Source organism: Salvelinus fontinalis, chromosome 2 (genome assembly GCF_029448725.1).
Source record: "Salvelinus fontinalis isolate EN_2023a chromosome 2, ASM2944872v1, whole genome shotgun sequence".
Taxonomy (NCBI): Eukaryota; Metazoa; Chordata; class Actinopteri; order Salmoniformes; family Salmonidae; genus Salvelinus; species Salvelinus fontinalis.
Genome location: NC_074666.1, coordinates 100,144,539 through 100,160,673, shown reverse-complemented (window position 1 = coordinate 100,160,673; position 16,135 = coordinate 100,144,539). Strand labels below are relative to the sequence as shown.

The window sequence follows — 16,135 nt, the reverse complement described above, 5'->3', positions numbered from 1 at the left end:
GCCTGTGCCCAAAATGGCTCCCTATTCCCTATTTAGTGGGATACTTTTCAGCAGGACCCACAGGGCTCTGGTCAAGAAGAGTAGTGCACTAGAAAGAGATTAGGATGCCATTTGGTACACAGATGTAGATTTGAAAGGCTTGAGAAGGTCATGGGAGAATGGGTGGGGGTTGTTTCTGAACTAGGCCCGTCACACCTGAGCAGAAGATCACTGCTACCTACCTGTAGACATGAGAAAACCCAGAGGACAGGAAACAAGACCTCTTCCCATGACTTGTGAGTTGGATTGACACAGACAAGTCATTTAGAGTTTCTCCAAACAAAAGGCTCCAGGGGATGAAGCCAGTACAGTTGTAGGAGGGGAGAGATGTGTTCTAATGTATACCAACAATTTCATTAATGGCTACACCCAAAATAGCACCCTATTCCCTATATAGTGCACTACTCTTGACAAGAGCCCCAGGCAAAACTAGTGCACTATTTAGGGAATAGGATGCCATAGGGCTGTGGTCAAAAGTAGGGCACTGTATCAGGAATAGGGTGCAGTTTGGGACATGCCCATTGTTAGACATTGTCTATATGGTGTCCAACAGTTATACTGTACGTTACTGAATCAACACAAAGCACCAGTAGATTCCCAGGAGGAGATGGTGGGATCTTCTCTGGAGGGAACTCACTTGGACAGATGGACAGCGGAGAGGATTGTCCAACAGAAACGAGCAGTACGTCTGTCGTAAAACAACAGTCCTGTATTACTGAATCAACACAGAACATCAGGATATTCCCTTACTCTAAACGGCCTAAGTGATTATGGAAAATCCTTTCACATGAGTTGATGTGCCCTCACAAAATAGTTTTAACTACTATAACCCCTTAAGAGTCTTTTGTTAAATAAACATTACACAAAATAATAACACAAATCATATTCAATTTCCATAAATGTTTATTTCCATTCAAAGGACCAGATGACCTTACTCAGTTGCTCAATAACAATAAGCAGTTATTTCACAAACTGTCTTTGTAGATGAAACAGGACTTGACTTTATACAAAGGACACTATACAACCTTTCATCAGAGGAAAGTAGAATATTATCTAGACAGCGCTGGGGGCCAGTTTACAGCTCAGCGATGGGCTTGTGGGGCCAGTTTACAGCTCAGCGATGGGCTTGTGGGGCCAGTACGGGTGCTTCTCCTTGTCCAGCTTGGTCTCAGGGAACGTGTCGTTCAGATCATCGATGGTCATCTGGTCGAAGGGAATCATGTTCTGGAACTTCTCCAGCTGGAAGAGAGGAAGGTGGATCAACAGAGAGAAGAGAACTACACGTCTCTAAATAGTGGAAGAGAGGAAGGTGGATCAACAGAGAGAAGAGAACTACATGTCTCTAAATAGTGGAAGAGAGGAAGGTGGATCAACAGAGAGAAGAAGAGAACTACATGTCTCTAAATAGTGAAAGAGAGGAAGGTGGATCAACAGAGAGAAGAAGAGAACTACATGTCTCTAAATAGTGAAAGAGAGGAAGGTGGATCAACAGAGAAGAGAACTGCACGTCTCTAAATAGTGGAAGAGAGACAGTCTAGGGAAAACCCGGTGTAGGGGAGTGTGTGTGTGGTTTGGAGTGTGTGTGTCACCCACCTCCTTCTCATACTGGCTGATACGAGCTTTGGAAGCCTCCACATAGGCAACAGCAGCTTTGTTCTGAAACAAAGAAGAAAATAATAATGGAGGAAGCATCAAGAGCAGCGAGTGCTCTGCATAGCGAGTGCTCTGCATAGCGAGTGCTCTGCATAGCGAGTGCTCTGCATAGCGAGTGCTCTGCATAGCGAGTGCTCTGCATAACGAGTGCTCTGCATAACGAGTGCTCTGCATAATGAGATGGAACTCTGAGCTCATTCATCACCACTTCCTCCAGGACAGACAACAATACAACACAACAGTGTCTGTGTCAAAGTGCCATAATACACATTTAATGTTTTATTAATTATCTAGCTACTGTAATATTAATACAGGAATGAGGTGGAGCAGTGAGGAGTCATTCTGAATCACTACAGCAGAGCAGTGAAGAGTCATTCTGAATCACTACAGCAGAGCAGTGAAGAGTCATTCTGAATCACTACAGCAGAGCAGTGAAGAGTCATTCTGAATCACTACAGCAGAGCAGTGAGGAGTCATTCTGAATCACTACAGCAGAGCAGTGAAGAGTCATTCTGAATCACTACAGCAGAGCAGTGAGGAGTCATTCTGAATCACTACAGCAGAGCAGTGAAGAGTCATTCTGAATCACTACAGCAGAGCAGTGAAGAGTCATTCTGAATCACTACAGCAGAGCAGTGAGGAGTCATTCTGAATCACTACAGCAGAGCAGTGAGGAGTTATTCTGAATCACTACAGCAGAGCAGTGAAGAGTCATTCTGCACAGTAACCTTTAACCCACAACTCACCGCCTCTGCCTCCTGTGTGTTGATGGCGGCTGTGGCTGTGTCCTTGGGCTCAGGGATGGTCAGGGCTGAGAACTGAGGAGGACAGGACATGGAGAGGGGTGAGAGGAGGACAGGAGGAGAGGGGTGAGATGAGGACAGGAGGGGTGAGATGAGGACAGGAGGGGTGAGATGAGGACAGGAGGGGTGAGATGAGGACAGGAGGGGTGAGATGAGGACAGGAGGGGTGAGATGAGGACAGGAGGGGTGAGATGAGGACAGGAGGGGTGAGATGAGGACAGGAGGGGTGAGATGAGGACAGGAGGGGGACAGGAAATAGAACAGACCAATACTAACTGTTAAGCACTTGGGACTAATGTTGTTGTAGAAAGGGCTATATAAATTAGTGTCATCACAATACCACTATCACGATACTACCATATCAGATTTCCCTTGGCAAAAAAAGAAAACACGAAGCAAACTGAACTCTTTGGTCCTGTAAAACCTACAGTATCTAAATTATTATTGTGTGTTACAGCTTGAAAAAAACCCAAATGTGACTCTGGCTGACAACATAAAGGAACATTAGGACTGTTTTCCTCAAGAAATGTTGTCCACTTCATGTAGTTTCCTTGGCTTCCTTACTTCCTAGTACTGCGAGAGTGGTATCTTGTACTAGTACTGCGATAGTGGTATCTATAAATACATTTGAATGAAGCATAAAGTTCCAGTACCCATCCCCGGTTCTAGAACGTTATTGATCATACCGATGTCTGATAGGGATCGACGATGACATGTTCTACTCTGAAACAACTTAGTCATGATGTAAACTGAATCAACGTTACAGCATGCCACACATACCAGACTGATATTGTTGTGACTGAACCAGTGTTATAGTACCACACAGTGGACAGAAAACTACATACCAGACAAATATTGTTGTGACTGAACCAGTGTTATAGTACCACACAGTGGACAGAATACTACATACCAGACAAATATTGTTGTGACTGAACCAGTGTTATAGTACCACACAGTGGACAGAATACTACATACCAGACTAATATTGTTGTGACTGAACCAGTGTTATAGTACCACACAGTGGACAGAATACTACATACCAGACAAATATTGTTGTGACTGAACCAGTGTTATAGTACCACACAGTGGACAGAATACTACATACCAGACTAATATTGTTGTGACTGAACCAGTGTTATAGTACCACACAGTGGACAGAATACTACATACCAGACTAATATTGTTGTGACTGAACCAGTGTTACAGTGGACAGAATACTACATACCAGACTAATATTGTTGTGACTGAACCAGTGTTACAGTGGACAGAATACTACATACCAGACAAATATTGTTGTGACTGAACCAGTGTTATAGTACCACACAGTGGACAGAATACTACATACCAGACTAATATTGTTGTGACTGAACCAGTGTTATAGTACCACACAGTGGACAGAATACTACATACCAGACTAATATTGCTGTGACTGAACCAGTGTTATAGTACCACACAGTGGACAGAATACTACATACCAGACTAATATTGTTTTGACTGAACCAGTGTTACAGTGGACAGAATACTACATACCAGACTAATATTGCTGTGACTGAACCAGTGTTACAGTACCACACAGTGGACAGAATACTACATACCAGACTAATATTGTTTTGACTGAACCAGTGTTACAGTGGACAGAATTCTACATACCAGACTAATATTGTTGTGACTGAACCAGTGTTATAGTACCACACAGTGGACAGAATACTACATACCAGACTAATATTGTTGTGACTGAACCAGTGTTATAGTACCACACAGTGGACAGAATACTACATACCAGACTAATATTGTTGTGACTGAACCAGTGTTACAGTACCACACAGTGGACAGAATACTACATACCAGACTAATATTGTTGTGACTGAACCAGTGTTACAGTGGACAGAATACTACATAGCAGACTAATATTGCTGTGACTGAAACAGTGTTATAGTACCACACAGTGGACAGAATACTACATACCAGACTAATATTGTTGTGACTGAACCAGTGTTACAGTACCACACAGTGGACAGAATACTACATACCAGACTAATATTGTTGTGACTGAACCAGTGTTACAGTGGACAGAATACTACATACCAGACTAATATTGTTGTGACTGAACCAGTGTTACAGTACCACACAGTGGACAGAATACTACATACCAGACTAATATTGTTGTGACTGAACCAGTGTTACAGTGGACAGAATACTACATACCAGACTAATATTGTTTTGACTGAACCAGTGTTACAGTGGACAGAATACTACATACCAGACTAATATTGTTGTGACTGAACCAGTGTTATAGTACCACACAGTGGACAGAATACTACATACCAGACTAATATTGTTGTGACTGAACCAGTGTTATAGTACCACACAGTGGACAGAATACTACATACCAGACTAATATTGTTGTGACTGAACCAGTGTTACAGTGGACAGAATACTACATACCAGACTAATATTGTTGTGACTGAACCAGTGTTACAGTGGACAGAATACTACATACCAGACTAATATTGTTGTGACTGAACCAGTGTTACAGTGGACAGAATACTACATACCAGACTAATATTGTTTTGACTGAACCAGTGTTACAGTGGACAGAATACTACATACCAGACTAATATTGTTGTGACTGAACCAGTGTTATAGTACCACACAGTGGACAGAATACTACATACCAGACTAATATTGTTGTGACTGAACCAGTGTTATAGTACCACACAGTGGACAGAATACTACATACCAGACTAATATTGTTGTGACTGAACCAGTGTTACAGTGGACAGAATACTACATACCAGACTAATATTGTTGTGACTGAACCAGTGTTACAGTGGACAGAATACTACATACCAGACTAATATTGTTGTGACTGAACCAGTGTTACAGTGGACAGAATACTACATACCAGACAAATATTGTTTTGACTGAACCAGTGTTACAGTGGACAGAATACTACATACCAGACAAATATTGTTTTGACTGAACCAGTGTTACAGTGGACAGAATACTACATACCAGACTAATATTGTTGTGACTGAACCAGTGTTACAGTGGACAGAATACTACATACCAGACTAATATTGTTGTGACTGAACCAGTGTTACAGTACCACACAGTGGACAGAAAACTACATACCAGACTAATATTGTTGTGACTGAACCAGTGTTACAGTGGACAGAATACTACATACCAGACTAATATTGTTGTGACTGAACCAGTGTTACAGTGGACAGAATACTACATACCAGACTAATATTGTTGTGACTGAACCAGTGTTACAGTGGACAGAATACTACATACCAGACAAATATTGTTTTGACTGAACCAGTGTTACAGTGGACAGAATACTACATACCAGACAAATATTGTTTTGACTGAACCAGTGTTACAGTGGACAGAATACTACATACCAGACTAATATTGTTGTGACTGAACCAGTGTTACAGTGGACAGAATACTACATACCAGACTAATATTGTTGTGACTGAACCAGTGTTACAGTACCACACAGTGGACAGAAAACTACATACCAGACTAATATTGTTGTGACTGAACCAGTGTTACAGTGGACAGAATACTACATACCAGACTAATATTGTTGTGACTGAACCAGTGTTACAGTGGACAGAATACTACATACCAGACTAATATTGTTGTGACTGAACCAGTGTTACAGTGGACAGAATACTACATACCAGACAAATATTGTTTTGACTGAACCAGTGTTACAGTGGACAGAATACTACATACCAGACAAATATTGTTTTGACTGAACCAGTGTTACAGTGGACAGAATACTACATACCAGACAAATATTGTTTTGACTGAACCAGTGTTACAGTGGACAGAATACTACATACCAGACTAATATTGTTGTGACTGAACCAGTGTTACAGTGGACAGAATACTACATACCAGACAAATATTGTTTTGACTGAACCAGTGTTACAGTGGACAGAATACTACATACCAGACAAATATTGTTTTGACTGAACCAGTGTTACAGTGGACAGAATACTACATACCAGACTAATATGCTGAACAACAATATAAATGCAACATGTAAAGTGCTGGTCCGATGTTTCATGAGCTGAAATAAATGACCACCTAAAATATTCTATACGCAAAATGTTTTTTGCATTCCTGTTACTGATCATTTCTTCTTTGCCAAGATATTTAATCCACCGGACAGGTGTGGCATATCAAAAAGCTGATTGAACAGCATGATCATTACACAGGTGCAACTTGTGCTGGAGGACAATAGAAGGCCCCTCTAAAATGTGCAGTTTTGTCACACAATGCCACAGATGTCTCAAGTTTTGAGGGAGCGTGCAATTGACATGCTGGCTGCAGGAATGTCCACCAGAGCTGTTGCCAGATAATTAAATAGTAATTTCTATACCATAAGCCAACATCATTTTTTATTTGGCAGTACGTCCAACCGGCCTCACAAACACAGACCATGTGTAACCACGGCAGCCCAGGACATCCACATCAGACTTCTTCCCCTGTGGGATTGTCTGAGACCTGCCACCCAGACAGCTGATGAAACCAAGGAGCATTTCGGTCTATAATAAAGCCCCTTTGTGGGGAAAAACTCATTCTGATTGGCTGGGGCTTGCTCCCCAGTGGGTGAGCCTGTCTCCCAAGTGGGTGGGCTTATGCCCTCCCAGGCCCACCCATGGCTGCACCCCTGGCCAGTCATGTGAAATCCATAGATTAGGGCCTAATGAATTCATTTTAATTGACTGACTTCCTTATATGAACTGTAACATGGAACGTTTATATTTTTGTTCGGTATAATAAAGTGTGTAACTGTATTTTCCCCTGGTAGAGCTCATATAAAACTCATCACAGGCCTTCGGATCTCACCTTGGATTCAAACTCAGCCACCATGCCGGCTCTGGCCACATTGGTCTTATAGAAGCTCCAGTCGATGGTAACAGGCTTCTCTGGCAGAGAGGACAGCCTGTAGACAGAGCCATCAACAACAGCTCATTGATGTCACTTATAAAACAATAATTGTGTGAGTGAGATTGTGGAGCTTTTCATTTACACTAGCATGCATGTACGAGACCCACTCACGACAATACTTTGTAATTCAATTACAACTTTACAAATTACAACCTTTCACATAGGCATATAAAAAGCTAGGTGGGAGAATTCTAATTTTTAAAAACTAATTTTCCCATTGACATCAATGCAAGTGAAAGTTTTACCTCTATTGGCTGGCTCTGAAGTGTTAGTCATGAACTAGGCCTAAATGTTAACTCTGGGTAGGCTACGTACTTGGCACCGATGGCATCTGAGCGCGTCTTGAGGTTGTTGAACATGGCCCTCTGGTTGGGGGGCACCCTCTCAGCAAAGGCCAACCAGTCAATAGCTTTCAATGCCGCGCGTTTCCCAGCCATCTTTCTGCCTGTGTCTGTCAACGATTGGAAAAAGCGTAAATAAATGTCATGCGATATTCAATATTGCTGCTAAAATCCACAAGAGATACTGATCATAACATGAAAGAACAAAACCGTTAAAAGACACTTGAGGGGATGGATGTAATAGTCCTAACCAACACAAAAAAGCCAATAGAAGTTCTGACAGCGCCAAACTCATGTCTGCTGACAGATGGTAAGCTGGTTACCGTTTTAGCTAGCTCTCGTTCTACTAAACTAGGATAACTAGCAAATAGTCGATAGCTTTGCCTAGATACTACAATCCAACAATGTAGCTAAGTGGATATTTTATATTTAGCTATATCATCTTATTTAGTTATATTTTAGACAAACAAACGTCATATTTTACGTCCAAAGAGCAAGAGTCCGCTGAAGGTCTAGCAGTTAGCTAGTTAGTTGGCTAGCCAACACTGCAAGGTCAGAACTCAGTTGCAGTGGATATCAACCAATCGTCGACCAAACAGAATTCGAGTTTTTTAATTTATATCAAACTTTATCATCTGTCCCAATAGAATATACGTTGCAAACATTAAAATATCGACGTTTAGATGCCATTTGAAGATAGAACATACCGTACAGTGGACAAGTTTTTCCAAATGTGAAGATGGTTCACCGGACACGGAAGTGAAACATATAATCTCGACGAGAAACTACAACGTGGATTTGGGTTGCTGCCGCCTGCTGGCGTATTGCACTTGTTACATATCAGATTGATCAGAACACTTCATTTTTTATATATATATTTATTTTAAAGATCATTTTTGAAATAGTGTTTCCATCTCTAAGATTGTACCTGTCACCACTTTCTGACAGAAGTATGACAGCTATCCTATCTGGAAGAGGCAGAGTTGTATTTGCTTAGTCAAGAATTACCCTATTGGCCTGCTGCGTAGGGAGTTTGCTTTTCAAGCCAGCGACCCTGCTTCGCTTCCCTGCCCTGCCGTTCGCCACATTGGTGTCAGAAGTGGGAGGCCATCAGATTGCACGGCCCGGACGTGTGAAGGACTGACTAGTCGAACCATGAGGACACGCCTTTCCGTTCAGAGGGGGCATTGTAGCGATCCTCGCAACAATTCCCACCAAGTGAGTTAACCCTATAACCCTAAAGGGGGTTTGCCTTTCTCGCCAGGGACTTGGTTCACTTCCCTGCCCTGTCTTTTGAACAAAGAGACCCAATAGAATGAGTGAAATGATTTTAGGATAATATAATTTAGCATACTGTTGTATAATGGGAAACAGTATTTTCACTTTTTCGGAGCAGGTTAGGAGAATTTAAAGGGCAGATTAGGAGAATGAGGTTACGTCTATGAAAAGGGTTACGTTTAGCAGAAATGCTCAAACTAACCTGCTATAAAAATCACTTTGTATCGAAGTGACGTAAATGAATGTGTCCTGTTTTTTAATAGGCTGGTAGAACGGGTTGCTTATGAGAGGCAACAAACCTTTGATATTTTTTGTAGAAATTGTGCACCAACATTTCATTTTAAAAGCTTGTTATATTAAATGAAGTGCTCTTTAATATAGACCACATGGAACATTCTATAGATCTGATTTGGAATATGAATAAAGACGTGCTAAAGTGGCAAAATTCCCTCTGTTTACCCTGGAAGATTTTAACCCACCTAACCCCAACATTTCTCCAAGTTTTCACCATGATTGTAAAGCCTTTGTTTATTTTGTTGCTTTAAAGAAATCATTGCTGAATATTATTATTTATTTCATGTGATTAGTGATTCATTTTAATGTAAAACAGAAACAATCTGTCCCTCATTTTAAGGTCAACCCTGTTACGTGACCTGAACTCTAGTTCTAATATGTGGTGATAATTATTTTGATGTTATTTTTTTCCAAAAAAGCAGTAAAAGCAGGTGAGCTGGTTGCATTCTTTCTGGACATGCTCTGGTGTTTTGTGGTGGATAACTGAGTGGGTCAAGCATAACACGTCAACCCTATTACCCATAGATAGAATTTTTGCATTTAATTGGCCCACCTTCTTGCTCATAAAAAGCTTCCATTGAGTACCACAGTATGAATCATTATACCCGGATATGGTTCCAATATTTTTTCAGGTCCGTGTTTCATGTAGGCTTACCCTGGCGTGATGTTTTGATAACCACACAAATCTCTCTCCGACAAGGTCACTTTTAAAAGTAATTATCATAACGAATTTATTAGAGTGAATTGAGAGAATTACACGGCTTACAAGAGGGCTATCAAAACATCACGTCAAATTCACAATATGAAAAATGAATGCGGTAAAAACCATTGGAACCGTTTTTATGGCTATTATGACGCGTCCACTGTGCCGGATGGATTTATGACATGAAATCGTCAACCCTGTTATGGTCAAAACTGTTACTTTATTTATTATGACTCGTCCACTGTGCCAGACGGGATTTATGGCTGATTTAACATGAAATCGTCAACCCTGTTATGGTCAACCATGTTACTTTATTTGGCACTTAATAGACACTATTTAAATTTATTTAACTTCTTGAAATGGGAAAACATGCTTATTAAGTTGAACATGTACTCGTCATGACAGAATGTAAAAATTAGGTGAAATCAAAGAGGGTTTTTTTCACTACCCAAAAGCGACTGATGTCGTGGAACAAACCACGTGATTTGCTAATATCATGAAAGTGAAGGTACGTTTGTAGCCTACAACGCAGTTACAAAATGGCCGTTGAAGTTATGGTGCACATTTCTTGGCAACATTAGAAGTCAGATAAATGTGTTGATTTGAAGGAAATTAGTCATTTTAATGTTAAAAAAGAAACAATCTGTGCCTCATTTTAAGGTCAACCCTGTTACCTGAAGTGAACTACAGATTATTATCCATTATGTTAACCAGCAGGTCTGACAACTTTTGAAAAAAGATTGAAGTGAGATTTGCTATGTGAATTTCATTGCCCCCTGGCATAATCCCTGGATGGGGGACAGGGGGTCCTCCCCCAGGATGATTTTACTGTTTTATATTTAATTTCCTCCAATTCTGCGTACGTATTTTTACATGGTTTAGGCCTGTGACCAGGGTGGAAAATGTGGTGTGTTCAGGATTCTTGGAAAATTAAATTAACCCAAAATTCGACGACTTTGTTACTTTGAGATTTTGGGGGGATGAAATGTAAAGTATGCTAATATTGTTTTGTGCTAATTTTTGTTGTTGTTGTTGGTTTGCCACTTTATTCAGACAGTAATGAAATAAGATAGGGAGACAGGCAAATGCTAGAAACAGTGGGAAGGCTGGAAGCAGGGACGGGGTTGCAGCGTAGCCTAGTGGTTAGAGCATTGGACTAGTAACCATAAGGTTGCAAGATCAAATCCCTGAGCTGACAAGGTACAAATCTAGGCTGTCATTGAAAATAAGAATTTGTTTTTAACTGACTTGCCTAGTTAAATAAAAGGGATTGATCTCTGTTCTCAGTTGTATGTGACAAGTGCTGGGGACACCAAGGCTGCGCAGGAAATTGTAATCTTGATGGCAGTGGGTAACCAAATCATAGATTGCTTTCAAGGTAAAGACACAAACATTTTATTACATAATTGTGGGTATTATAATGACAGAGTAGTGGATTTTAGAATGACATAATAGTGGATATTAAAATGACAGAATAGTGGATTTTAGAATGACATAATAGTGGATATTAAAATGACAGAATAGTGGATATTATAATGACATAATAGTGGATATTATAATGACAGAATACTGGATATTATAATTTTTATATATTTTTTTTTATGACAGAATAGTGGATATAATATTGAAAGATTAGTGTATATTATGTTTGTAGAATAGTGTACATTATAATGACAGAATAGTGCATATTATAATGTGAAAACTGAATACACAGTATCACTTCCTGAAGCTGCTTGCTGCAACGTAACAAGGGTGTGTATTTACACAGGAGTCATCATTGTGGACAACCAGAAACCTAGCAGGCTTAAAATAAATGCATGTAAAAAAGAGGAAATCATGTCACAGGATCTCTTTCCACTTCCCCTGAATGTTTCTGACCCCACAGAGGGTGTTGTACCAGAGACAATAGAGAAAGGAGATTCACTAAAAACACTACTAAGATACAGCTACGACCCCATTGAAGGTGACATTTTACACAGTTAAGGTGTGTGTGTGTTTGATCATAACAGCTTCCTTTTCAACTGAATAAGACCCTTTTCTATGTACTGAACACAACCCCTATTACTGTACTCCTTTACTGTACTGTCATATTCTGATCAATATTAAAACATTTACACCTCTCTTCTTCTCTTTTATTAGTCACATCTGTCACATGTACATTTCATTCAGTGGAATTGAGTTTATACAGAAACAATTTTGTTGTGTCAAGAATTTGGCAAAGAAACATTCTACAGACAACAATATTTTCAAACACCAAGAAGCCCAATAACAACAAGACAAATTATTTCTAAATGAAACCAGTTTTTACAACACAGTGGGGTGATTCATTCTATTAATGAATGACTCTAGTTGACAATGTCTGTCAACTTCAATGGTGTGTATTCATTAATATTTACAATCATATGTTTACACACTAGAGAGATATTCTACATTGTTGCTCCAGAGTGTCTTACTGAACCTTGATTAGAGGGAAACGCCATGTTGTATTTTTATTTTCTATTTGTATTTATTATGGATCCAAATTAACTGCTGCCAAGGCAGCATCTCTTCTTCCTGGGGTCCAGCAAAATTAAGGCAGTTTATACAATTTTAAAAACATTACAATAGCCGGGACAGACAGCAGCACTCACAGCATATAAAGCCCAGCAGAGCCGCAGGATCAATCATAAAATAAAAGTATATAAAAACACGGTCAGCTTTACAAAAACAATGAACCTCTCGTTCAGCTTTCAGCTTCCAACGGCACCCAACAACAAACATAAGTCGCGCTCAGATGACGTCAGCAGGTCCAAGTTGTGTTTGACACAGGGACCTCCTGACACAGGGACACTGAGGAGTCATAAACCAGAAACCCTGGATAGAGGGGCTCAGTGAATGTGGTGTAGAATGTGTTCAGGTGGGTCAGTGTGTCAGAGGAGACTCTGTAGAAGGACAGAGTGCCGGCTGGCCAGTCCAGATACACTCCTACTCTGTGGGAGCTGGAGGAGGGGACGTCTATGGTCGTGTGATTATTATTGTGACAGACCTTGTAACTGTTGTCAGAGCAGACCAGACTCCAGGACTTGTCATTCCATCCAATCAGACTGTCCTCACCCTCTCCTCTCCTGCTGATTCCTTTATATGTCACTCCTATAGCAGCACTTAATCCACTCCACTCTACCTCCCAGTAACAGCACCCAGTCAGACCCTCTCTACACAGCATCTGCTTCCTGTAGTCAAATCTCTCTTGGTGATTAGGATACGGCTGCTCCTCTCTCCCCTCTCCTCCTCTCTCCGTCACCTTTCTGTTCTCCTCAGACAGAGAGAGGAGTCTGTTTACTGTGTTTGGGTCCAGTGTGAGATCACAGGCATCTGATGGATGAAACCAGACACAATATTAGAAATCAAAAGGAGAAGTTAAGGTAACTTGAGACTTGTTGAATGATCATATGCTATACTGTATGGTTTTATAAAACACACTTATTCACATTAATTACACACATACTCAAACACCTGTACGCATTGATGAACACACACTCACATCCTGAACACACACACATGCTGGACACACACACACACACACACGGGACACACACACACACACACACACACACACACACACACACACACCACACACATTTCTAATGTAACACATGCCACACACATACACAGACACAAACATTGTCAAAGCAACTCTTTATAAACGATGGTGTCCCTGATTTCTGCTTCTGTAGAACTACAGCTTATATTTAATATGATCAAGTAAGTCATGATGGTGGTCTTTGACTTTGACTTAACTTGAATTAAGACTTATTCTTAGTCATATTCTTCACAGCAGTCAACACTCACATTTTCTAAGCCCAGGATTCATTGTGTGCTCTCCACCATGTTCCACACTGTAGCGGTAAGCAGTAGAACAGACAGTCATTGAGTGATACACGTCAAACTCACACACTCACACACGTACACAAGCACACACACACACACACACACACACACACACACACACACACACCCTCACAGTCTGCATATAACTTTGTCCAAGTGGTGATAAGAATATTTGTCTTAACTGGCCTGATAACTCAAACATGTCTGATATGAACATTGACATAAACCCTCTACATACTTGAGTTTCTCCTGTCTGCAGTGTGGATCCTCCAGTCCAGCAGAGAGCAGTCTGACTCCTGAGTCTCCTGCTATTCTTTGGTGGTGAAAAAAGTGGCAGTATATTTTTTTAACCTGCCATACCTATTCATAAATTAATGAATGTGTATTAAAGTACTCAAAAGTATAGTATTTGGTCCCATATTCTTTGAACACGATGACTACATCAAGCCTGTGACTACCATGATTGAGAAAGATCATGAATGAATCATTAATAATAATGAGTGAGAGTTACAGAAGCTACAACAAACATACTAAACTCTCACCATTAACCTCAAATAAAAGGTGACATTCTGTACTGTCGTCTATTATAAAACATTTTATCTCAAATCTAAATTGCTGGAGTATAGAATCAATTTGAAAACTGTAAGCTTCACTGTCCAAACACATATGGTGTGGACTATGTGTGCCTGCTAAACACATGTGGATCTGGTGAACAGTTATCACTTGTTGACCAACTACAGGAATACTGACCTCAGAGTCTCCAGTTTACAGTGGGGATTCCCCAGTCCAGCAGAGAGGAGCTTCACTCCTGAATCCTTCAGGTCATTGTTCCTCGGGTCCAGTTCTCTCAGGTGTGAGGGGTTTGACCTCAGAGCTGAGACCAGAGAAGCACAGCCTTCCTCTGTGACTTGACAGCATGACAGCCTGCAAAGAGTTAAATCATATTAAAACCACACTGCTATTCTTTGGTGGTGAAAATAGTGGCCGTATATTTTTTAACATATTCAGATATATCAGTGTCCTGAAACCTGCCATATCTATTCATAAATGAATGAGTGTATCATTATTAGAAATTATCATAATATTGCTAGTAGAGAGAAAAATGTATTGTATGAATATTTGAGTAGACTGACCAGACCAGTTTAAGAAGCAGTATCAGTCAGAAGACAGACATTGAGGTATCAGATTTAGATTGTATTGAGTATACAGTCCACACCATATCTATTTTGACAGTGAAGCTAACATTTTAAATGTGGCTCTATACTCCAGCATATTGGATTTGAGATCAAATGTTTTATATGATGTGCCTCTTTCTCTTCTCTCAATCTGACCGCATATTTACCAATTCCCCTTCTGTGAACTCCGGTCAAAACCGTAAGGCACAACTATTCCTTGGACAGGGAAGCTTACAGGAGGAGTCACCTGGGACAGTATTCATAAAGAGGAGGAGTGCTGCTCTAGGATCAGTGTGCCTGGGATATGCTGATCTTTGATGGAATACTGTGGCATGTCAACACCTTAGAATTTCTGACATCTGGTAGATCATATTATAATTTCTGACATCTGGTAGGCCATATTATAATTTCTGCCATCTGGTAGATCATATTATAACTTCTGACATCTGGTAGATCATATTATAATTTCTGACATCTGGTAGGCCATATTATAATTTCCCACATCTGGTAGGCCATATTATAATTTCTGACATCTGGAAGCCCATTTGTTTGTCAACTATAGTTATATACATGCAGATTCTCTTCTGTCATAACTTGTTGAAGACTAAATAAAGTAGTGCTCAGCAGAATAATGTTTTACATTGATAGACTAAATAAAGTAGTTCTCTCCAGAATAATGTTTTACATTGATAGACTAAATAAAGTAGTTCTCTCCAGAATAATGTTTTACATTGATAGACTAAATAAAGTAGTTCTCTCCAGAATAATGTTTTACATTGATAGACTAAATAAAGTAGTTCTCTCCAGAATAATGTTTTACATTGATAGACTAAATAAAGTAGTGCTCAGCAGAATAATGTTTTACATTGATAGAATGAATGCATTAGTAATCTAGTTAACGCGGGTAAAGTTGTCTGGTTTGTTTAGGGACACATTAACTCCAGAACAGTGAAAGATTGGTCCTGTGCAAAATGTCCAAATGTCATCAGTTTGACCCGTTTTAAGGAA

At 40.1% G+C, this 16,135-nt stretch overlaps 2 protein-coding genes across 3 annotated transcripts; both read right to left on the bottom strand.

The window, feature by feature from the left end:
- Positions 1-924: 924 nt before the first annotated feature.
- LOC129833280 (ATP synthase subunit d, mitochondrial-like) lies at positions 925-8,624 on the bottom strand. Of its 2 annotated transcripts, none has more exons than XM_055897753.1 (6): positions 8,518-8,624; positions 7,785-7,920; positions 7,368-7,464; positions 2,439-2,510; positions 1,633-1,695; positions 925-1,278 (listed from the first exon to the last, which is right to left on the bottom strand). In XM_055897753.1, the coding sequence occupies exons 2-6, from the start codon at positions 7,904-7,906 to the stop codon at positions 1,147-1,149; spliced, it is 486 nt and encodes a 161-aa protein (XP_055753728.1). In that variant the 5' UTR covers positions 7,907-7,920; positions 8,518-8,624; the 3' UTR covers positions 925-1,146. The 2 variants fall into 2 exon arrangements, with proteins under 2 accessions (XP_055753728.1, XP_055753734.1); XM_055897759.1 differs by lacking the exon at positions 8,518-8,624 and adding an exon at positions 8,295-8,317.
- Positions 8,625-11,504: 2,880 nt separating this feature from the next.
- Positions 11,505-14,870, bottom strand: LOC129833297 (stonustoxin subunit beta-like). The gene is made up of 4 exons (XM_055897798.1): positions 14,703-14,870; positions 14,191-14,265; positions 13,914-13,960; positions 11,505-13,436 (listed from the first exon to the last, which is right to left on the bottom strand). Exons 3-4 carry the CDS (start codon positions 13,933-13,935, stop codon positions 12,865-12,867), a joined length of 594 nt encoding a protein of 197 aa, XP_055753773.1. The 5' UTR covers positions 13,936-13,960; positions 14,191-14,265; positions 14,703-14,870; the 3' UTR covers positions 11,505-12,864.
- Between the last annotated feature and the right edge of the window lie 1,265 nt (positions 14,871-16,135).